Source organism: Condylura cristata, unplaced genomic scaffold (genome assembly GCF_000260355.1).
Source record: "Condylura cristata isolate star-nosed mole 26May11 unplaced genomic scaffold, ConCri1.0 scaffold00002, whole genome shotgun sequence".
In the NCBI taxonomy this organism is placed as follows: domain Eukaryota; kingdom Metazoa; phylum Chordata; class Mammalia; order Eulipotyphla; family Talpidae; genus Condylura; species Condylura cristata.
Genome location: NW_004567103.1, coordinates 84,602,774 through 84,627,518, shown reverse-complemented (window position 1 = coordinate 84,627,518; position 24,745 = coordinate 84,602,774). Strand labels below are relative to the sequence as shown.

The 24,745-nt window shown below is 37.2% G+C and overlaps 1 protein-coding gene across 1 annotated transcript in view; it reads right to left on the bottom strand.

The window, feature by feature from the left end:
* Nucleotides 1–24,745, bottom strand: part of CNTNAP5 (contactin associated protein-like 5) — an 827,651-nt gene that overhangs the window by 446,572 nt on the left and 356,334 nt on the right. The window contains exon 5 of the mRNA XM_012727192.1: nucleotides 10,324–10,527. Within this exon, the coding sequence (XP_012582646.1) occupies nucleotides 10,324–10,527 (204 nt within the window). The remainder of the gene's footprint in view (nucleotides 1–10,323; nucleotides 10,528–24,745) is intronic.

The window sequence follows — 24,745 nt, the reverse complement described above, 5'->3', positions numbered from 1 at the left end:
AACTTATGAGGGTGCTTTCTCTCCACAGATAGTCAACAACTCTCTCTCTCTCTCTCTCTCTCTCTCTATATATATATATATATATATATATATATATATATATATATAATTTATTTATTTATGCATAAAGAACTGGGGTACAGGCCAGAGGTTCAGGGGATGAAAGGATTCACCAGTGACAAAGTGGGGAGCAGAACAGGCAGAGCTACTGAAATACACTGCTGAGGGGAGCAGTGGGTCATCCCGTCGCATCAGGAGAGGTCTGCCATGCCATGTGGGTCACCCCCAAGGCCAGGAATCAAGCTCATGCTTCAGTGGCTACAATAGTTTCATAGTGCTGTGTTTTAACCTGTCACACCACTAGGGAGGGCCCCAACAAAATATTTTTAATCTTTCAGAATTTTTGCCTGTAAGGTTAAAATAGATGTGTGTGTATGGATGTGGGTGTGTATATGTGTGTGTATTTTAATTTAAATAATTATATTTCTGAGTAGATATACATACATATATCTACTCAGAAATATCCTTACTATATATGTATATTTATTTATTTATTTATTTTATTGTGAATGAGATTAAAATATTTTAACTCACTTTTTGTGAACAATTTCCTCATACCCTCTGACTATTTTCCAACTATTTTATTTTGTGTTTGTATTTAGTTCATTGTCCACAATATGAATGGTGGCAGTATCTTTTTGCAACTCTTCATCTTGTGTTTCTGTTTTATTTGCCATTAATCTACATTTGTATTAAAAATTCCATCATTTTATTATATTTTTATAACTTTTGGATCTCCGTTGTATTTTAGTAAATCCTCTTTATTCTGAAATCATTAAAGAGTTCTTCCATTTTTTTTTCTACTTAATTTAATTTGGATTTTTTTTTCTGTTATATAATAAGAATACAATTCTATTTTATATTTTGAGTGGTTACCCAACTTCATCATGTTTAAAATCTCTGATTAATTAGATGCACTTACGTGCTCTGTCTATAAGCTCAAAATTCTCTCAGACCATAGATTGGGTTCTTTAAATCATATAAATTTAATTTGTAATTACTAAATTGGTTGCCACCATAACTCATTTGTAATCACTACCCTCCACACAAACTTATTGGGCGAGGGCATTTGAAGATTAAGAAGCAGAGACAGAACTGCTAGTCTCATCATTAATCTCATCAATCCTTTCTCTTTACTACTTGAAAATTGATTCAGAACTTTTACCACAATCATTCCATCTAATAATCCCACTCATAACTTTAAGATATCAGATGAGTAGAAGTACACTCCTTAAATAAAACACAGTTTCTGATTTTATTTCTTAATGAAACCATAAAACTTAATTAACACACTTATCTTTTCACGCAAAGTAGCTTATGATATTTTCATGAATAGTAAAATAAATGTGTTGACCTTTCCTCAAAAATAGATGAATACCAATCCTTGTTTACATTTCTCATTTACTTAGTCAACCTTTTCATTGCCCAAAGATAAAGCAACATTAAAATTTAAGCAAACTTTTGGGGGAAAAATTCCTGTCAATATCTAATGACAAACTTAAAAAATATTTACAAATATTTTGCCTAATAATCTGTTTTCTGGAAATCTATCCTATGAAGTGTGTTTTTAAGAAATGTAAAAATTTTAAGACTGAAGATAATATTTAATAATTTGGAAAAAGAAAACTTTGAATCACCATATGGAATATTTTATCAGCATGTAGATGACATTTACAAGTGTTTATATTATTTTAAATGTACATTCAATGGTGACTATATATTTTCATAAAATATATTACAAATGTAACATTTAATAAACAATTTTTCAATAAATTATAACGTAATGATTTAAACATGATTAAAGTTGTTTAGTAAGTATGAATAGATATTATACCACAGGTAGGAAAAAATAACATATAAGTAGTATGTATAAATGAAGCTAAATAAAGTATTTATTATAATATTAACAAAATCTTAATTTTCTTTGCCCTATATTTTAGAGTAAACATGCCTATTTTTTTTATAATGGGAAAATAAACTTCATTAAAATATAATCCTTATTCTGCATGAACATCTCATTGAAAACTATTTATACTATTCATGTATAAATCCATGAATATTTCCTATATGGGAAGAAACATTTTAATTAATCAAAAAAAGGTAGATATGGATGAATTTTAACCAACCATTCATTAATTATTCTAGAGTCACACTCAGAAATCTTATATTAAAACAAATGGATTAAAAGTTTTTCTAAATAATTGTGGCAGTAACAGTTGTGCTATTTGTCAAGTAGGAAGTTTTACTTTTTTTTTAAGACTTATTTATTTAGGCTCACAGAACTGGGGTACTGGACAGAGACAAAGTAGGGAGCAGAACAGGCAGATCTACTAAGATACACTGCTGAGGGCAGCAACAGGTGGGTCAGGAGAGTTCTGCCATGCCATGTGGGTCACCTCCCAGGCTGGGGATGGAACTCATGCTGCAGTGGCTTCAGAGAGCTTCATAATGCGGTACTTTAACCTGTTGTACCACCAGGGAGAGTTTGGAAGTTTTACATTTTATCTTTATTAAGTGTTACATGAAGAAAGTACAATGTTAATCCTAAGAAATGTTCCACATTTTATCTGGTTATGTTCATTACTAGCCATGACAATAAAAACTTCATTCTCAAGAGAATAAAACTCTCTATCCTGAAATGTATATGTCACATTTTATCTCAGTGGCAATTTAGGTTCAATTACTTGTTTACCTAATTTCCAGTTTATTAAGACAAAATAAAATTCCCTTGTGCATTTTATAGTGGACATCAAAGACAATGGTAACATGTAGAAGTTATCTTTTAGGGCAGAAATAAGCTATACAGAGTTCAAGTGAAACAAACTGTACACTACTCAATGTCCTACAGCATATAAGCATTTTTATAAGAAATTCTAACTATTTGTAACTAAGTCTAACTTAAAATGTTTTCAATTGTCTCCCCTGCAATTTACTGTGGAAAAACACATCGATATTTTTATCATTAAAACTATCATTTCTGGATAAAGGAATCATAACATGTTTTCACCCCAAAATTGTCTTAGGATAAATCTGCTTGCTTGCTTTTATTTTAAGAATTTAAATATGAATGCCACCTCAAATTTTGCAATCTGAGAATTTCAGAGAGCATGAGCAAAGAGTGACACCTTGCCTAAAGTGGTACGTCAGTGAAAAGTCATTCTTGAAGGAAGAGACTAATGTGTTATTGAAATAATGGCTGTGTCTATGGAGGCTTCTGATGGTTCCTCCACCTCACCTTCATCATTAAATTCCCTACTTTTAACATATCAGAATATTAGTATGATCACAACTCTATTGATTAAACATTTTGCATAAGTAAATAGGCTTTGTTTATCTCTACAAAAGCTGTCTCAAATAAACCACATACCTTATCTAAGGACACAGAACATTAATTTTATACCCTAGATCTATCTGACTCCATAGCTAATATTCACACCACTACACATTTTTGAAAAAAGCAATATTCCCATTAACCCTCATCTGTTATGTTCTGAGTAACTTCATCCTACAGTATACATATAAGTAATGTAACTTTGTAGGAATGGAGTGTCTCAGAATGGATGGATTGGTGAGCTAGAATGCAGAGTTATGGGAAAGAAAACTGGGACAATGCCAAGGGATAAGGGAGAAGGAAATGGAATACAGTGAGAAAATAAAATTCACCTCTGTAAATTCTCAGGTATCATAAAGGCCCCTGTTTACAATATGCAAGGCTAATGAACATTCTCCTAAGTGTCCCAATTAGTGGCACTTAGAAAATAAGAAACTAATAGGTAACTACATGATCCAAAAATTATTCAATCAGAATAAATCCTTAAGCATATTTAAAGCAATGTAATAGGTAACATTAGCTGTTAGAACACTTAAATTTTATTTGATTTATATACTCCAGATTTTAGGATTTTAGTGCAAGTCTCCTATTTTATTTTTCTTCTGTGACTTTGCTATCTTAGAAGATGTTATCGTGATACATTTATGTTACATGGTTTTGATGACACATAATTATATGTTTTCATTGATATGATTAATGTTACAACATTAGTACAAATACTTCTTTTATCAGACTGGGGACTACTTGAAAATAGGGACTGATAAATCCAGCAATTTTGACCCATTGTCTAGCATAGTATCTGATTGTTCAAGAAATTTTTTTATTGTGCTAAATGGTAACAGAAATCTTTATGAGAAATGTAATATATCTTATCATATTAACACTTTGACAGAAATGTCTATACACTTTCCCTTCTTATAATAAAATCTCCAGCTAAATCAAAGTTAATCAATGAAGACTTCCTGTACTCCTCTTTCACCCTGAATTTCCATTCTTATAATGTAAAACACATGGATATTGACTTCCTTCTATTTAAGGTGTATTTTTTTATGAAGGCTTATACTATTTTGTGATTAATATCAGGTCACTGCGGTCAGATTGGAGAAAGTTGGGAGCGGCAAGTGCGGCAAGTCTATAGAGATACAACATGTAACCTTGGAGAACCAGACATCACTGACTACCAGTTTCTTCATCTGTAAAATGGCTTTGGATATAGTAGTAGGGATTTCCATGTGACTTAAACTGTATATGTGTGGGTATGTTATATATATATATATATGATGTTATATACTATAAATATATATATCTGTATATGTGTGCATATATACATATATACACATATGTGTGTGCGTATTATCACACTTCCAGACTTCAACGTATACTATAAAGCCATAATAATTAAAACAGTATGGTACAAGAATAACAACAGTTACACAGACCAATGGAATTAAATAAAAAGCCCAGAAACAAAGCCACCCATATATAGAAAACTAATATTTGGCAAAAGAGCAAAGAATATGCAATGGAACAAGGACAGTTTGTTAAATAAATGGTGCTGGGAAAAGTGGACCACCACATGCAAAAAAAATGAAACTGGATTACTACCTCATACCATGCATAAAAATTAAGTCAAAGTAGATAAAATAATTGAACATAAGAACTGAAACCATCAAATATATAAAAGAAAATATAGGTAAAACATTATATGACATACATCTCAGTAACATCTTTAGAGTCATACCCCAAAGCAAAGAAAATGCAGGAAAAGATAAACAGTTGGGATTACATCAAATTAAAAATCTTCTGTACAGTAAAAGTCATTGACCAAAAAAACAAAAGAGACATCCTACTGATTGGGAGAAAATTTTTGCAGTTCATACAACTGATAATGGACTGACTGTAAAAATCTACAAAGATCTCACATAACTGAAAAGATAAAGTAAGAAATGAGTAGAAGAGCTAAAATGACACAAATGCAAATGGCCCACAGATACATGAAAACATGTTCAACATCCTTTATAATCAGGGAAATGAAAGTCAAAACCACAATGAGTTACCACCTTACACCAGTAAGAATGGCACATATTAAAAACCTAGCAACAACAAATGTTGGTTAGGATGTGGAGAGAAAGGAATTCTTGTTCACTGCTGGTGGGAATGCAAACTGGTCCAACCGTTATGGAAAACTGAAAACTATGTGGAGGTTCCTCAGCCTGCTATAAATAGATCCAGCAATTCCACTCCTAGGAATCTTACCAAAGAACACAAAGCATTAATTCAAAAGGATACCCACACCCCTATTTTTACTGAAGAACTATTGATAATAGCTAAGATATGAAAACAATTCAAATGCTCAAAAATAGATGACTTAAGATATGTTATATATACACAATGGGATACTATTTAGAAATCAAAAAGTGATAAACTCATGCCATTCATAGCAACATGATTTGAGCTAGAAGGGATTATGTGAAATGTCAAAAGTAAAAAGAAAAAATATATATATTACATGGTTTCACTTATAGGAGGAATACAGGAGAACCAAATATGGTATCAGTGGAAAAAATAATAACAATAACAACAAAACAAGACAATGCAAAATTAATGGGTAACTATAAATCAGAGACATTCTGCAGGGGATGGGAAGGGAAGGGAGAGGGACCAAAATAGGGGAAGGAAGCACACAAAATATGGTGATGGTGCACTAGAGGAGAACTGGTAGTGGAAATTCTATGAGGACTACACCTGAGAGGAGAAAGCAAACTTGACCTAAAAAAAAATGAACAATAATGTAAAATATATAAAAATAAATATATTAAAAAAAAAACTGCCCACTTTCAAAAAAGCTTGCCCAGTACTAGTACAAATCCAGAAACAGGTCATATATTCACTAAAAAAATTGTGTACTGACAATTGAAATGATTGAATGTCAAGCATACGAAAGGAAAGAAACATTTAGGTCTATGAAGAACTTTCACAGATGTGTCACTAAGTAGATTATGCCATCAAGGACTATGGCTTCTGCACCCAAGACTTGTGCTTGGCTCCTAAAGTCTCTGTTCAGTATATGCTGATGCTAGTCCAGGATACTCACCTGACTGTACCCAAGGTTATTGTACAAACGTCCCACCTCATATCGTAGGCACTGAACTCTTGTACTAATGATGTATTTTGTAGTGTTTACAATGACTCCATCTACTTCATCCGTCTACTCTTGTATTCTCCCCATGCATATATGGGTTTGTGCTGTTGCCATTCTAATAGGGCCTGCTATGGGTGATCTGACTAAGGTCTGTAAAAAGTGGGAAGAGTAATTTCTATAACCCCTTATTCAAAGAGCGAAAAACATTATTTCCCAATGGTAGTTCAATAAAAATCTAGAAAAATACTCAAAGTAGTCACAGGAAAAGCTCCTAGTTCAATTCCACAATAGAACCCATCTGTCCATGTCAGCCATGGTAGCTAACTGGATAATGGGGATTGGGAAGTGAGCAGAGGGTATCCCTTGAAAAGAACAGCAGCACAATGTATTCATCTTAAAGGTCTATGCTTGGACACTGGCCATGACACAATTCACTGTGAATTTCTAAATGGTGAAGTCACTATGAACACACATGAGGGAACAGTTGCTAAAGGAAACAATGAGGTCCCATGAGTGTCCATTGGGAAGGGAGAACATCCATAGTCCTGGGCCCAGTAACATCTTCAACCTAGAAACTTGGGATTATTCTCTCTTCTCCCATCCCTGCTTCTTCTCTAATTCTCTCTCTCTCTCTCTCTCTCTCTCTCTCTCTCTCTCTCTCTCTCTCTCTATTTTTCATCCTTAATTCATTAATTTAAAGGAAGAAAAAAAAAAAAACAAAAACAAAGCCCACCATAATGGATGGTATGTACTGTTCCCAGATTGGAAAATACATGGACACTTGGAAGGAATGGGAAGTTTATATGATATGTAAAACTTTTATATAGGTAATTAAGAAAAAACACTTGAAAATATACTAACATATTAGTAAGAAAATAACTGGATTATAGAATTTCAAGAGATATTCTCCTTCCCTACTTTATAATTGTCTTTTCTTCACATTTTCTAATACTAGTGTGTACTTTATAGCCTGAAAGTCATTGTAAAAAACTCACTGGTTAGCTATACATAGATTTTAGTAATTGTTCTAATTGAACAAGTGACATCCTCTTTGATCCTAATAGCTCATATGTGCAGAATGATACAAATGTTTACTTAACTAACAGTGCTGCTTTAAGGATTAAATTGGAACAGTACAGTTAGCCTGTGAATTTTAGATGCTTAAAGTAGTATAGTAAATTATGGAGGAGTGAGGAGCATAGTCTCCACACAAGCATGTCCAATAGAAATAACATATTTTTGAGCCAGGGCCTCATATTTTCCAGCATATCAAATTTGCCTCACCTGCATTAGGCAGGTACTCTCTTAGGTTCAGTGCTATAGCAATAAACAAAGTGTTGGCTTGCCCTTGTGGGACCTACAATATAGATTTTCCATTATGGGTAAATCAAAGCTATTATCACCCCTCTTTTCCCTTAACTTAGTGCTTCCAGAGATACACTGGCTGCATCTTAGGCACAAAGGTAAACCTTCTGATCTACAGCAGTGCCTCTTAGAGTCCTTCTCCCTGCATGGATGTGTGCTGCTGAAAAAGTACCCAAGGTTTCTGCTAAAAACTGCTTTGTACAGGAATCAGACCATCATGGTAAGCCAGTGGAAATTCACAGAAAATGAGAACTAGGAAGACCTTGCCAAACTGTTCTTACTCATTCACGATATTTTATGTTACTGCCACTACATTTAGAAATATAGTAGATGGAATCTGGAAAGAAAGACTTACTTTCTTTACTTCAAAATACTCATTGCAATATATTTTAATATTTCTTTTCAGGAAGATTGGCACAGCACAAGATGCAGGGCATTCAAATATTGTTCATGGAATAAAGGAGTAAAATTAAAACTTTTAATACTTGATTATATTTATATACTGACAGAATATCCAGTAATAATTGCAGGCTTTTTTTTTTAATTGGTTTATTTTTACATCAATTTCAGACTCTTAAGGTAGTTATTATTAGCCCAAAAAAAGTGATAATTGAACTGAAGTTTCAGGCTTGTAGATTATGCACACTTCCCTGTACTAAAGAGCACAAGTTTGCAGTTAAAATATGTTGCATGACCATATAACTCCTTTTTGTCATACATACTGTGAATGAAAGTGGTTTATGACATTGATTTATGTCTGCAGGGGAGGAAATAAGATCTGAATTGGGGATCTTAATAGCAGTAACCGGCAGATCCATTCTTACCAGAAGATGTTTGCTTTACTATTGATAAGTGATAGTTCTGTCACCCCTGGCCTGTTATGCTCTATGGGCCACATGTAATTGGTGTGGGTAGGAATGGGGGAGGCTCCATGTCACTCCATTCCATTCTCCTTTCCTGAAAATTGAAAACTAGTTAATGGGTCATTGCATTTCTGTGAAGTTGGTAAGCTAGGAATTTCATTTATAATTATAATTATTATTAATATTTTAGCAATGTTAATACAATCAAGTTGATGACAAGCAAATCCTCTCACTGCTCTCTTCTGGGTGAGATTCTGCTTCTGATATACATTGCTATATATTTAATCTATGGCATTAAAATGTATCAATTAATTGTGAAATTCTGGAGGTTCTCCTTGGATCTTCTGCTAATATTCACCATGAAGGCTCATAAAAAGCTTGATAAACCTACATTATTTGGCTTTTGGGGTGAATATGCACTAACTGATTCCTATTTACCTCCTTGATAATTGCTGAAATAAATCTGTATTTTTTAAATCTGTAATAATTTGTAATAATCTGAAATAAAAATCTGTATTTTAGTCTTTCATGCATCTTGACCTCTCAAACTGAATTCTGCTATGGTCTTTCCTTTTTTTACTAATTGAGAGTAAATACCTAATGATAATTCTCTTCCACTGGTACAATATATACTCTTCCTAATGTGAATGAAAGTCAACTAGGAAACAGGAAATCATTCTCAAGAAACATTCACTCCTTTTTTCTCAGCTGGGTTTCTTTTCAGGTTTCACTTTCTACAGAAGAGCTTTTTTTGGTTGCCCTCATGTCTTTGGGAATTCTGTCCCTTGTCTTCTGCACTTGACTCACCCTTCCTGTGCAGTGACCCTTGATCACATGAAGGAGGCAGAGTCCCTCTCTCTCTTTCCCTGGCATAGAGACTTGACTACAGTGAACTGCAGACCTGCCTGTCCTGAGCCAGGCCTGATGGATACAAACAGACAGTGGGAGGCCAGCATGCTGAATGCAAAGAAGGCAGGAGAGCTTTCTACCTTCAGTTAGCTGGCATTTGACATATCTCAGCTCTGGCTCATCTTGGCACAGTCTGTATTTCCCTAGGCAAGACAAGGTGTGGTGGTGCTAAGAAACTAAGATTTTTCTCCCACACATATAAGTCCTTCCTCATCCCACAAAACAAAGCCTAGACAAATGAAAATGTTTCTTAGATATTTTCTCATAAACTTAACTTCCACACATAACCTAAATAGAATCCATTGTCAGTTAGTTTCAGTATTATAGGCATGCACACATGTGTATAAACAGTTGAACATTTGTTATAAATGAGCAAATAAGTAGGCAAATGATAGATGCATCCTCATGCATGCATAGATTGATATATGTAACAATCACAACTACCTATTTTATCTTATGTCAAAGCATGTTATCAACTGCTCAAACATTTCGAGTTATGGTATTGTATTCCTCTAATCTGGTTAAGGGAAATATGTGACATAGGAGTGCTTCAGTGACTTCCATCAGATACACTTGGGTGACAGGAAACTGAGACCCATAACCAAAGAGATTGTCTCATAGTGTGACCCAGAAGGAGCAAAATGTATCCTTACCCAAGTTGAGGTGCAGAGCTAGCCTCCCCTTCTGGAGCTCCAAAGTGATGTGATCACCACGTTGACCCTCTCCATGGAACAGGACTCCATCTCCTTGCATGCTCTTGAACTTCAGAGAGATAACATCTTTAAGAGTGCTCATCAGCTTCTGATTGAACCTGTACAGGAGGGAGCTCCGGCCATCAAAGTCAGCAATATCCGATTCTGGGCACAAAATAAGAGGGACAAAAATGTGAGGCCTTTCTCTTTAGTTGCTCTAGATCCCATCTTAGTTGTCCAGTTTATGGTCCCACCTCAAGAGGAACCACATAGAGTAGACCCAGTTTAGTTAGACTTGAGAGAATCATTCAATTACAAGTAATACCACCTACTGAGGCAAAGTGAACTGATCATAAGCCTCACAGCACAGCCTCTCTTTAGTGATATTTTTTGCCAGAGGGACAGGGTGAGTACACCAGCAATACTGCAGCAGGGCTCTACTGAGTCAAGTGCCTGGTTTTAATAATCTCTTAAGATTTAGCTTCCTTATTAATTTGTTTCTGATAGTTAAAGTTAATTGGTACCATTATTACAGCCTCAAGGTTAGAGACAAAGAATTAAGTTTATTATTTCAATTCTAATGCAATAGCATTGTCTTTCTAAAGCCTTTTGTTGGGAAGGATACTGATCTTTCTCCTGATTACCACAAAAAAAGAAAAGACAAAATAAAAAAAATACTCAAAGGAAGATTTATTGAACACAGAATGCACATTTATTGCATCTATATTACTCTTTTTTGTCTTTTCCTAATAGTAGGTATCATTTTGATGTTCAATGCATTAAAATGTTCATTTATTATTGGACAAAAGAAGGTAAAATAGCTATGATTCAGATAAACTAAAACAGTAGATGGATATTATCTATATGAAATATCTGAAAAAGTTACACTAAAAATTAATAGGGGGTTTTCACCTTACCGGCTAATATATCTAGACTGCAGCTAAGTACATAAAAAGATTCTTCAGATCACAGGTCATCAGGGAAAGTGGCAATGTACTACAGCACGCTTACTAGATTCATCTAAGTCCAGAAAACTCAACACCAAATGCTGGCCAGATGAGAAGCAACAAGATTTCTGTAGCAACTGGGGTAGAAATGTAAAATAGTAGCTACTTTGGAAGACAGTTTTGCTATTTATCTAAAACACTAAACATACTATATTATCTAGCAACCTCCATATCTAGCAACACACCATATTATCTAGAAATCTCCTTCCTTGATATTTACCCAGAGGAATTAGAAACTTATGTCCACTCCACATAAAAGTACTTATGGGTATATGTAGAAACTTTGTTCATAGTTTCTAAATCTTGAGTGCAATCAAGATGCCCTTCAGTAGGTGAATGGATTGTGGCATATCCAGACAATGACATACTACTCAGCACTAGAAGAAAAGAGCTATCAAGTCTTGAAAAGATGTGGAGGAAATTTCACTGCACATTACAAAGTGAAAGAAACCAATATGAAAAGCCTACATACAAATGATTCAAACTACATGATATTCTGGAAAAGACAAAATTATGAGGATACTAAACAGATCTGCAGTTGCCAGGAATTGGGGGTTGGGATGAATCTCACAGTATTTTTCTATTTTTATTTTAATTATACAAACTTATGCAATGCACTTTGTTACTTTCAAAATAGCAAGCATTTAAGGCTATTTAATTATAACAAAACAGATTCATCATATACCATCATATGTGGGTGGGATGGTGGCAAATGACTGTACAGAGGGGGTGGAATTAGTCTTATTAGAAATCAAGTACCCAGGAAAATTTGATTTCTTATTATTCACCAAGCAATTAAAATCCTCAAATTGAGCATACCCAGTGATAATTTATTTTTTTATTTTTTTTTACATCAAGAATCTAGAAATACTGTTCATAAAGCTAAAAGTCTACAGTGAAAATAAAAACAGAAATCACCCATTTCTATAATTATTTTAAAGTGCAATATCATAATTCCTATGGAAAAGCCAAAAGGTGGCCGATACATGCCTAGATCCTCATAAGAAACAGTTCAGGTTTAGAAATTGTCATAAACTCGGGGCCCTCCCTGGTGGTGCAGCAGCTTAAAGCACAGCACTAAGAAGCTAAAGCCACTTCCGCATGAGTTTGATTCCCGCCTGCCCCGGAGGTGACCACATGCCATGGCAGACCTCTCCTGACCCGCCTGCTGCTCCCCTCAGCAGTGTACTTCATCGATCTGACTGTTCCGCTTCCCACTCTGTCTCTGGTGAAGCTTCTCGCCGCCCCTGAGCCTCTGACCTGTACCCCAGATCTGTATGCACAAATAAATAAATCTTTATTAAAAAAAAAAGAAAGAAAGAAAGAAATTGTCATAAACTCATCTTGCTCAGAACCCCCGATACCACCTGCTATCAAGTTGGATTCCAACCAGCGCAAATGGAGGCTGCTGGCGGTGTTGTCATAATCATGTAATAATGAAGGTCATAGTATGGATAAGATCATGGATTTTAAACTATGATAGACTTAGTCTGTTAACTGTGTTACCTTGGGCAACTCTACTGCACTAAGACTTGCTTTTCCATCCTCAAAATTAGGTTAATTATATCCTTCAGAGAAGACTTCTATGAGATTTAAATGTGCTAATTCAAAAAAGTTTAATATGCATATAACACTATTGTGTCTAGCACAGGATTTGTGTCAAATCAGCAGTAGGTAGTAAGAATAACAGTCATTATTGGGGTAACCAGAGGGCCTTGAGTTCCTAGGCAATGTGCTCTATTAGCTGATACTCCACTTTCTCACCCAAAATGATGCTATTTCACTTTTGAGCTCAACAGCTTATTGCCTGGGGGATGCCAACTTGACTCCAAGTTCTGCCATGTTCCAGGTTTTCAAACTCCAGCAGAAACTCTTCACATATGCAAGAATGCATATTATGTATTCACACTTTCCTCTAGTTGTTCCTCTTTGGCCACTGCACCCAGTTCCTCTTGGTAGGAACTGGGTCCTTAGGAGCTTTGGTAATAATGAGACATTATTGCATCATAGTTTATATACATACACACACAATGTGGAAGGTAGTATATAATATATTGTTATATATATATGCAGTGTATGTTATATATAATTATGAATACCTATGTAATCATATCATATATATATATATATGCATATGACATACATAGGTTGCCCATGCATATAGGGTATAAACACATACATACATGCACATATAAGGGTTATATTTTATTATATGTTATATGTTATATGTGAGCGTATGAACACATATGTGCTACACTTATATAATCATATGTTATATAAATGGTAGACAGTGACATATTACCACCTGCTATGAACTAACACTTAGAGCTACTTCCAGGGTTAGAGACCCCAGCTTTGAAACAGTGTATCTGCCTATGGGAGGAGGACAACTGTTTCCATAAATAAACACAGAATTTGAGTTGCTGCTGAAAAAACTGTGTTGGTTGTCTCTGCAGTACCCAGACTTCCTCACTTCTCTCCATGACTTTGTGTCCTCTTTTCTCTTTCATCCATCAACTTCTATACATTTCACCCCTCAAATGTCTAGCTAATTTAGTGTTTTAAGTGATGACATAAGTGTTACCTCCACAATGTGGAATAAGATCTAAAGGAAACATAGTCAATAAATAGGCAGAAATAAAAATATGTAGTTGAAGTCTAACATACCACAGTTTCAATTCCCATTTTGCTACTTAACAACATGGGGGGATTTAGGCAACTTTCTTGACTTCTCTGTTCCTATTTCTACAATAAGACTAAGAGAAATCACCTACAAAGGAAATGTTTCATTCAATAACATTCCATTCCCTCATTTCATCAAGTCAAAGAAATAATCGCAAGGTCAAAGTTTGGAAGCATAGTAATAAGAACAGGCTACAAATAAATTATAAGTTTTGTGTTCAGTACCCTATACACCACAGTGAGCAGACACACATTACCACATCATCACCTTCCATATTCTTTGCATCGCCTCAGAACACATCTCTCTCTGCTTCCACTTTCGCTACCTCTCTTGACACTCTCCTCTTCCCTTCAACTTTACAAATGCTCATCATTTAACTCCCTATGCACTAGAATTAAATTTATCCCCCAAGCCTTCACACAAGCTGTCTGTCTTCCTTTCCCACTCACCCTCTACTTCTCTTCCCAAACTGAACTCTACCCCCATCGTACTATGCTGCAATTCCAATGTGTGTGCATGTAAGTCATTTTCATGTGTCAGGGCTGAGATAGATAGGAGAGTACGAATGGGGCACAAACCATGAGCCCTCTACTTTTCTAAGTGTTTGCACATGAACTCACTTAATCCTTTCAATCACCCAATAAGCAACATACTTTTATTCCTCTTTTACAAATGAAGAAACTAGAGCACAAAGAGGTGAAGCTTACATACTTAGCAAGCGGCAGAGTCAGGCTTCCAAACCTTTTGTAAGGGCTTTTGCAAGGCTGGTCCTGCCTCATACATGCTCAGATACTCAGCTCAGTCAGGCACTTGGCCCTTTCCTTCATGGGCTCTACCCATTAGTCAGTCTCTCCTCAAGTCCCCTGCTCTGTCTTCTATTCACCTCTCAACTGGGCTTTGTACTTGTCTGACTATTGTCTCTCTATGTGAATGACAGTGCATCCATAAGGTCTGGATTCAGCTGTGTATTCAGATTTCAGTTCTGGACCACAAAATTCTGCTGCCCAGAAACACCTGTGAAATGACTTAGCTAACAGGGAATTAGCTTTGCAAGAGGCTGATTCTGCCTATTGTCTCTGACTTCCTGACTCATCATCAGCCCCAGTTTGTAAGAGCCAGGCAGCCCATTTGCACTCAGAGGGTTTGTTTCTCTGGAGGCACATGTTTAACCACTTGAGATGGGAACCCTGTATCTCACCCATATGCTAGTTCATGCAGAGATGAGAGGGACCCTTTAAGAGCATAGAATTAACCTTCCAGAGAATGGAAAACCCACACCTAGTAGATACCTTTTGCCAATCTAAGAGAATTCAAGCAAATAGCCTAGATTTAGTAATATTGGTAAATTAAGTAATAGGAAAAATGGCCAGCCATTTCTCAGATGGGGAAAATAAAAGGCTCAAAACAATTTTGAAGGATTAAAGGATTCCTTTTATTGAATAATGAATTCTTATTCCAGGCAGGAAAGTGGATTACTCTGCAATCATACTGTATGTGACACATTTAAGACAACAATAATAAAGCATATGATTTTCATATTGGAGTTTTTATACATGCACACACACACATACACGGTTTCCTTCACTAGATATTGTAACCACTTTGTTATCTGGTACTTAATTTGTGTATTTGTGATACAGGATATGGTTATGATATCAACATGTTTATTTTTTACAGGCATCTAAAAATTTCTTTTAAAAAATAAAGAAAAGGACAGGAAAAAGAAGGAAGTAAAATGTACTGTAAGGTGTTAAGGGATGGAGATAGGACACCGAGGAAATATTGTCACTGACGACAGTACTATATCATGTGTGTTTTCTATAGTAACTTCTCTAGGCCACCTGTAGAGATTTCTTAGTCTGCATTAAGCAATCCAGTCTCTAAGGGGAGAAGGAACTAATTAGCACACTTTGCTTAATTGAATGCCTTTAACCACCTTTCCAGGTCCATATAGTTTTCCCATTTATAAAATTGGAAAGTGAAAGATTAGGTCCCTTGCCCAAGGCATACACATCAGAATGGAATATTTGACACTAAAGCCATAAACGCTTCCCCATAAAAAATGAGAGGTTGTGTGAGGATCACTGCCACTGTAAAACTCTTGAACAGTGAGATGACAGCCTGCACAGGGAGTGTGGATGTGTGTCAGAAGAGTGTGAGTAAGAAAGAAGATGCCAAATAAAAGGGATGGTCTTGACTAGAAAGTTGGAAGTTGAGATGAATTTCCAGTGATCTCTGCTCTTCTCCACTTGCTACTTCACTCATAAACCAAGTTCACTCAGAACAGTGGCATTTCCTCAGAGATGTGGAAACCACACAAATCTATGGGAAGCTTGCCAGGGTAGATATGCAACGTCCTCTCCACCCTCACTATTGCCATTCAGCTGCCACCTCTATCCTAGTTGACACTTGTGATCTCACTTCACTCAGACCTCTCTGCACAGGAGCTTTTACTTAGCCTTCACACTACAGCAAGGGTCTCTGCCATGCACAGGTCCACAGTGAAACTACAGATAGACCTTTGTTCTCAAGGCCTGAGAGGCAGATAGCTCCACAAACTTCCATACCACTGAGAATGGTAAGCAGGGAGCCCAGGGGGAGCCCAAAGTAGGGTAGCCTCATCTTCTACAGGGTGGGGCAGAGTGTTAGGAGAATGACCTGGAGGAGAGCAGGTTTGACCTCAGAACTGTAGGACAGGCTAGGTGTGGGAAAGGGTGTTGTTCACAGAGAGGAGGCTCCCCATTCAGGCATGGAGGGGAAGGCACTGGGCCAGTGCCTGATCTTTAAGATCAGATTTGTGGCAGCAGCGGATCTAGAAATCTATTCTCTGCACCAGCAGTCCTGGAACCCCCAAGATGTTTGACAGAGTGTGGGATTTAGTCCTTACCACAAACCAATACAATGAGAAAATCAGCCACGTGTGGTACAGGACCTACCACGTGACCCTGCTGCTCACCACGGGCTGAGAACTTTCTTGCACAAGAACAAGGTATAGGGAAGGGGAAAGTGAAGCAGCCAGCAGCAGACAGGGGCTTTGTGATGGAAAACCCTATTAAAAATAAAATAATATGGATTTCATGTGACTGTGAAATCAAACAGAAATAATTAGCAATGTTTTTCAAATACAGAACATGCAAGGCCAATCTTGGGTTACAGAAAGACCTCTTGGATTTTGGGAGTTCATTTACTAACTTATTTGGTGCCAGCTTCCTGTTCACACTTGGTTACCTATTCCACTCACTCTTGTTTGGAATTATACAATTTTTAAAAATATATATTCATTATGCATTGGGGCACAGACCAGAAATGCAGGGTGTGAGAGGATTCACCTGTTCTGCCTGGGGAGCAGAACAGGCAGATTGACTGAAATACACTGCTGAGGGGAGCAGTGGGTGGGTCAGAAGTGGTTTGCTGTAGCATGTGGGTCAGCTCTCTGGCCTGGCTGGGGATGGAATTTGTGCTGCTGTGGCTGTGGATAGTATTATAGAGTTAAACTTTGCACCACCAGAGAGGGCCCCCAAATTATACAATTTTGAATTCCCTTGCCATGATAGCAAAATCCTAATGTGGTCCATTGTTTTTTGGTTTTTGTTTTCTCTGACTTTAGTACATGGTGACCAATTATCAGAGTTCCTTATTTCATCAACAGCATTGGCCAAAACACAGCTGTTAGTTGTTTACGTCCTGATATGGACAATTTCTCCCTCTTTCTCAAAATCGATTTTCAGTATCTCATTATTGTGACCTCAATTCAATTCGTGGTCTGTTAGGATCATACATCGGCAGATTTCTCTCAAATGTAAACGATAAGCCATTTGTGGATCCAAGAAGTCTTTAGGATGAGGGCAGGTACTGTGGCTCACAAACCTCCCTTTTTGGGTCAAGATAATACAGCATGCTCTCCTCCATCACATGGGTACCGAAAAGTGTCAGTTCTGGCTAGTTTCCTGCTGGCCCATGATTGCTGACCCAGCTGTCACAGCTTGTTTTCCGAGAAAGACAGAGTTCTAAAGGCATATTCTGGCACATTTGATGGATGTGGGTAGCTTTTCAACAACCTGCTTAAAAAAAAGATGGGGGTGGGGGCGGGGGCTGACTGAATAAAAGATTGCAAGCTCGAATCCCCTAGTGAGCTGAGGAGAGCTCTTGGGTGGGCCAAGGACACATAATCTGTTTTATCACAAAACAGAAAGCTGAAGCTCAAAGTTGACAGGAGAAGCTATCGATTCACTCAGAGCCAATTAGTCCCACTCAGACTCTTCAGCTGTTCACAGCAAACATAATACTCAATATGATCACAGTTTGAAGCTTCTCTGACGATACATTATATAAGAAAAATGATTACTATTCAGACTGTACTCTTGTCCTATAGACTCACAGCCTTGGAGTAACAGCCCACAAACCACCAAGGTTTCCATGTCAGCTCAGATTCTGTGACTTTCTAGCCTCATCAGAAACTGATGACAACCTCAGATGAACTGTGGGGAATGTTAAATTCTTGATGCTAACTATGACAGCTCCTAAGAATCGCTTTTCTTATAAAATTTCTGACAATTTTATGTATGATAGCAGGTGAAAGAAATAGGATAGGTCTCAAGAAGACAATATAAAAAAGTTATAGTACTCTCTTTCACACACATACACACACACACATACACACAATCAAAACTCTGACTTTCTATTCTAGCTTCAGTAGGTACACCTGATAGTTTCCACTGGGCATTATCTTCTTACAATATCTGTTTTCTTTCTTTTTATTTTCTTAGATTGTAGCCAACTCTGGGTACAAGGAACATTTGCTTCAAAATATTTTCTCCAATGACAAATACTATATCAAAATATTTATTTTTGAAAATTAATTTTCATTATTTATTCTTAGAAGATTTCAAATGAGCAGAACTAGTTTATATATTGTTATTTATGAAAGATATTGAACATAATCTGTACACTTTTCAGTCACTATGCTCAGCTGTAGGCTACAAAGACTGAGACAGGCTGCTCAGAAACTCAGACACCTTGACTCAGGAAGTGAGTCACTTTGGTGGAATAGGATGTCATAACTGAAGCACACTTAAGTCCTTACAAATGAATACCATAAGAATGGGTGCCAGTAAAAGGGGGAGCTACAATAACTCAAATGGGCCAACATAAGCTGGACTCCCTGGAGCAAGCTGGTACACATGGTTCACTCAATAAAAGGTGCAGGCGTCTGTGAGAAATGACTGCTTGCCCCTCACTCTCCAAAACACAGCAACTTGACAGGGGGTTTCATTAAGAGGTAATGTTTCACACTTATTCACAAAGTCACAAAATGCAGGATGAAGACAAAGGCTGAAAGTCAGAGGCCAATCTTTGTTGTGAAAGTACGCTAAGACAACTCTGAACTGTGCCTTTGCTTTGTAGACCTGTCCTTGCTCTTCAACTAAGACGTGCCATTTGCTCTCTTGAAAGGTAAGCAGGCAGTCTGAGACCTTTAGACAACAGCACCTAAATGGGAGTCTTTCTATTTTCTCCTCCAATGAACTAATTGGCAATTTTTTTTTTCTAAAAAAAAAAAAAAAAATGGATGTACCATGCTTTTATATCAGGGGCAATTGAGTACTCTTAGTTAATTATCCCAACTTGGCATAATCTGCAACATGTAAGACTGGGAGGCCAGTGGTGGGGTGAATCACTCCAGTGACCATGACAACAGAGAATAAATGTAAAACAAGCTATAGGAGGCAAGGCCTTGACATTTGTGTGGAAACCCACTGCTGCAGAGAGAGGTTGATTTAACTCTTAGGTCATTTTCCCGTTTAAGGTTTCATTTAAAATCACCACCATTAGCATAGGGGTCCTGGGAAGCAGAGCAATGAGTCAGTCAAATCACACCACAGGCAGCAGGGCATTAATTCATGAGAAAAAATTGTTAGCTGTGGATTGTTCCTTCCTTTACAAGCCTCACAAAGATACTCAGTTTCTTCAACCTCCATGTTTCTAAGGATTTCTTTGTTTGCCTTTTATGGCTTAAAAACTCCTTTAGCTAAAACAGGGGATGTCTTTTCTATCTCCAAATCTCAGTAGAGGGTGTATAGCTATTATGTCATTCTTATTGTCTGTTGAAGGAGATTTAAGCTGATTAATTGATTAGAAAACTAATTTAATGTAGATCAGAAAAAGAACTGATTTATGATAGAATATATACTTTCATTCAACATGGGTTTATTGATTCTATATATGACTATGTCTCTTTATGAAATGCTGTGATTTAAAAAAAAAAATGATTTATTTATTTATACATACAGAACTTGGGTACAGGCCAGAGGCGCAGGGGCAGTGAGAGGCTTTACTAGAGACAGGGTGTGGAGCAAAAGAGGCAGATCAATGAAGTACACTGCTGAGTGGGTGGGTCAGGAGAGGTCTGCCATGCCATGTGGGTCACATCCAGGGCGGGGATCCAACTCATGTTGAAGTGGCTTTAGCTTTTTTAGTGCTGTGCTTTAACCTGCTGCACCACTAGGGAGAGCCCCTAAAATGCTGGATTTCTAAAGTGGGATTCAGAGCTCACCAGGGGGCTCCAGGTACACCCCTGACTGCTGTCATCCTGATCCTCCAGGTGCACATAGGTAGGAATTTGACATTTGAGGCTTCCCATGATAAGCCATATGGGTCTCTGCATGCCAAAGAGGAAATGTACAAATTTGTGGCCTCAACTATGTGTGATAAATGGCCCCAGATGATGAGAACAACAACAAAGAGGGCAGCTGGAGCAGTGATGACAAAGAGATTTATCTGGGGAGAGAGAATATGACTTCAGCTCTGAGGTTGATGAATTTTGGATGATACCACAGGCAATAATTAAACAAATAGGAGCAAACTGTGGTGTGTCTGTGTGTGTGTGTGTGTGTGTAGAAAAGAGGCAGCTTGAGGTATGAAATGACAGTTGTAATTTATTAGATTGAGAAGCCTGGCAGATCATAATATGTTATAAGGATTTATAGTGCTTTTTACAATTAATTAGCTCTCCACATTTAAGGGAGTTCCCGTAGAAGCACCCCAGACAGAAATCTGTATAGCCTTAAGTCTCTATCTAGATGACCTGATGAAGGCATTGGGACACTTTAGGACCCAGCCCCTCCTCTCTTAGACATGGAGATTGGGTGGGTCCCTGAATAAGCAGGGCAAGAATAATGATAACATAGATCATAGTTAATATTATTTGCATTATTATCATATGCAAACGACTATTTCAGGCAATTTGTAAATATGAAATGTTATTTTTCTCTTTTAATAGAAAGAGTGTTCATAAAGGACCAAGATTGCACAATTTGGAGGTGATAAAGCTAGGTTTGCTTCTCTGCTGTTTTCTGTGTACAGTCTATTTAATATTATTGTACACTGCCTTTAAAAATGTGTAGGTTTCATTGACTATTTTTAAGATTAGCAACCAGCGACATGAAAATGACAATGTAGGATAAGAATACAATGGCTCTCAGAGATAGGAATTCGAGAATATATTTTTAAGTCCTGGCTCCATATAATTATCTAGGAGCAACAAAACATATTTATCTCGGGGCCCCAACCTAGACATTAAGATTTGATTGGGGTGCAGACAGAGTAGGTATTTTTTAAAAAGAATAACTTCATGGAGCCTTATACAGAGTTAAGCTTGAGGATGTAGGTAAGGGATAGAGGAATTGAGGGGCGCTGGCCCAGGAGCTTCAAGGTGAGGCAGTGTCTAAACTTTGTCCCTGCAGTGTCATAACTATGCTCAGGAGTTGTATTATATATTAGAAATATGGAACCTCTCTGGTGGCACACTGTTTGGGATGAATCACTGCAAGCGAGCTGCACCTGCTTCAGCACCAGTTCGATCCCAAGCCCAGAGGTGACCCACATGGTTCAGCAGACTGCTCCTGTCTCACCCACAGCTCCCCTCGGCAGTGTACTTCATTGATCTGCCTCTTCTGCTCCACACCCTGTCTCTAGTAAAGCCTCTCACAGCCCCTGCATCTCTGGCATGTACCCCAGCTCTGTATGCATAAATCAATAACTCTTAAAAAAAAAAGGATGGGGCACATTTTACTATTGGTGGTACCAACAAATACATATGTGAGTATTAAAAAATTGAATATGTTTTCTCTCTAACAAAATTGCCCCATGTTGTATGACTAAATACTACTCAATATGTAGAGATCTCTACAAAGGACACAGAGACAGACAGATACACACACACACACACACACAGAGATGTATATTCCATTGTGAATTATCTGAATCAGATAGTCCAAAGATACAAGAACAATTCAGAACCTGGTCAAATCCTGCCCCGTGAGCCTACTGGTTGGAGGCCTGGGGAAGTTATTCATTCAACAATCATAATTATTTTTTTTTCTTTGCTGAGAACTGGATATATAAATAGATATCCCTGGCCTTCTATACCCAACAACTGGTAGGTGATTCAGATAATTCACAATGGAATATACATCTGTGTGTGTGTGTGTGTGTGTGTGTGTGTGTATCTGTCTGTCTCTGTGTCCTTTGTAGAGATCTCTATATATTGAGTAGTTGTGTCCCCAAAAATTCAAGCTGAATTCTCTTCCTCAGTGTGATGGTATATATAGGGGTTTGAAAGGTGATTAGAGCGTGGAATCTTCCTGAATGAATCACTGCCTTTATAAAAGAGAGCTCCTGGTCTTTTCTGACAGGGGACTGGCTATTCTCTTAACACAGCTAAACAAACTAAGATAAAAAAGCAGAGCATTGACAGAAAGGCATACAATGCTTTAGGACAGAAAAATAAGGAAAACAAGAGTAACTGATTGAAACTAAGGATACATTGGAATTGTTTTGAAAAAGCTACTTTAAAATTGAGATTAATTGGAGTTGAGCTTAAGAAAGCAGAGGCAGGCAACAGGAACGGCCAGAGGGAACAGCAACTTCAGAGGTGAGAGGAGAGAGAGCATGGCATGATAGAGGGCAGAACAGAGGCCCTGCAGGCTCAAGGGAAGGAGTGTTGCTAGATGATGAGGCCTGTGAGGTAGACAGAGGGCAGACCTACAAAGTCTGTTCTCCTTGCACAGGACTTTGGTGTTGCACACAGTATAGGCAGAAATCAGGACAAGGCTTCCAGAAGCAAGTGACTCAACTATGTGTTTCATGGTGGCCTTGGTGACTGTAGCAGAGATAACTAATAACTAAGAAAGGGAGAGTGAGCTGAAAAATCAGAAGATTAAAGATGTAAGTGAACTAGATTTATTAATGTGAAGATTAGAAAATGGACATATTTGCAAAGGATATTGAGTTAACTTGCTGATGGATTTGCTGAGACTTAAGGGAGAAGAGAGATTTGCAAACAGGACAGGACTCCCAGGCTTTTTTTTTTTTTTTTTTTTTTTTCAACAGGTAGCATTTACTGACACTAAGAGGGCCATAAGAAGAACTGAGTATGGTTAGAGGGTACAAGCTGATTACGATTTTCCTTTGGGATGTGTTTAATTTGAGCTATTTATGACATAATCAAATTGAGATATCAATCAGGCAAATGAATACATATTTTTAGAGCTCAAGTGAAATTTTTGATGGAGGATGCAAATTACTTAACTTTTCTAGAAGTCACTTTACCTTTTAAATCTCTCTCTCCTTTTTTGTAGAATGCAGGCAGGGCACTTCCTATCTGGAAAGACTGCTGTGAGCAGTGGTGTGTATATGGCACTGATTTGTGCATAAAGTGGCAGTAGGGAAGAAGAGGCTACTGATAATGATGACATGTCTTTCTTCATGACAACTGTTAGTTTAATGATGGACAAGTTGCTACCAGTGGGGATGATATTGGCTCTCTCTTCCAGAAATTAACTCTGCTAATCACAAATTACGGTAATTCTCCTTTTGCTTCTATCTTTTCTTCTCTTGTAGTCTCCACAAAAGAGATTATATTTGCACCTTAATTTCAAGGATACATCTTTCTGTCACAAACTCCACAATGTAGCAGGACCCACCTCCTTTATTCTTGGTTCACCAACATGAACATGTTTAGACAAAAAAAAAAAAAAAAAAAGTATGAAAAGTGATGAGCAAGGAAAAAACACTTCTGCAGAACTTAAACTCAGTATTCCAGTTTATAAAACAGGTGGCACAGTAGGAAAATGATAATGAAGGAGATGTTAAATATGTTTTGTGAGAAACAATGATGTAGCAAGCTTGGAAGATGTTTCATAGCCAAAATGGACTTGACATATAGCAAGAAGAAGGGGGAACTTGTAACCACCATTATATATATAGAAGTTGTCTTCCTGGCATACCATGGTTTTAGCAAGAGTAATAATGATGGGAAAGTGTCATTGTGCTTTGGACTTTATAGAATGCAGTGGTAAATCTCATTTGCTCCTCTCCTCTCTGAGCAGAGAGAACAAATCTAGAGGTGGCAGGAACAGAATAGTGATGGTTAGATCCCAGCACAGAGCAGAAGTGAAGATAACAGGACGTTAATCTGAATCCAAGATTAACAGAGGTTAATCTCTGTTAATACCTAACAGAGATATGGTTAATGTTTCCCCAAAACGAAAACATGTGGTGACAATGCAGAGATTTCCTGTATGGACAAAGAGCTAGAGAGGAGCCAGCTGTGCTTACTAAGTACAGACCAGCAGACCACTTGCTAGTTCCTCCGTTCTAAGCTTTATAAATAATACCTCTCTCTCTCTCTCTCTCT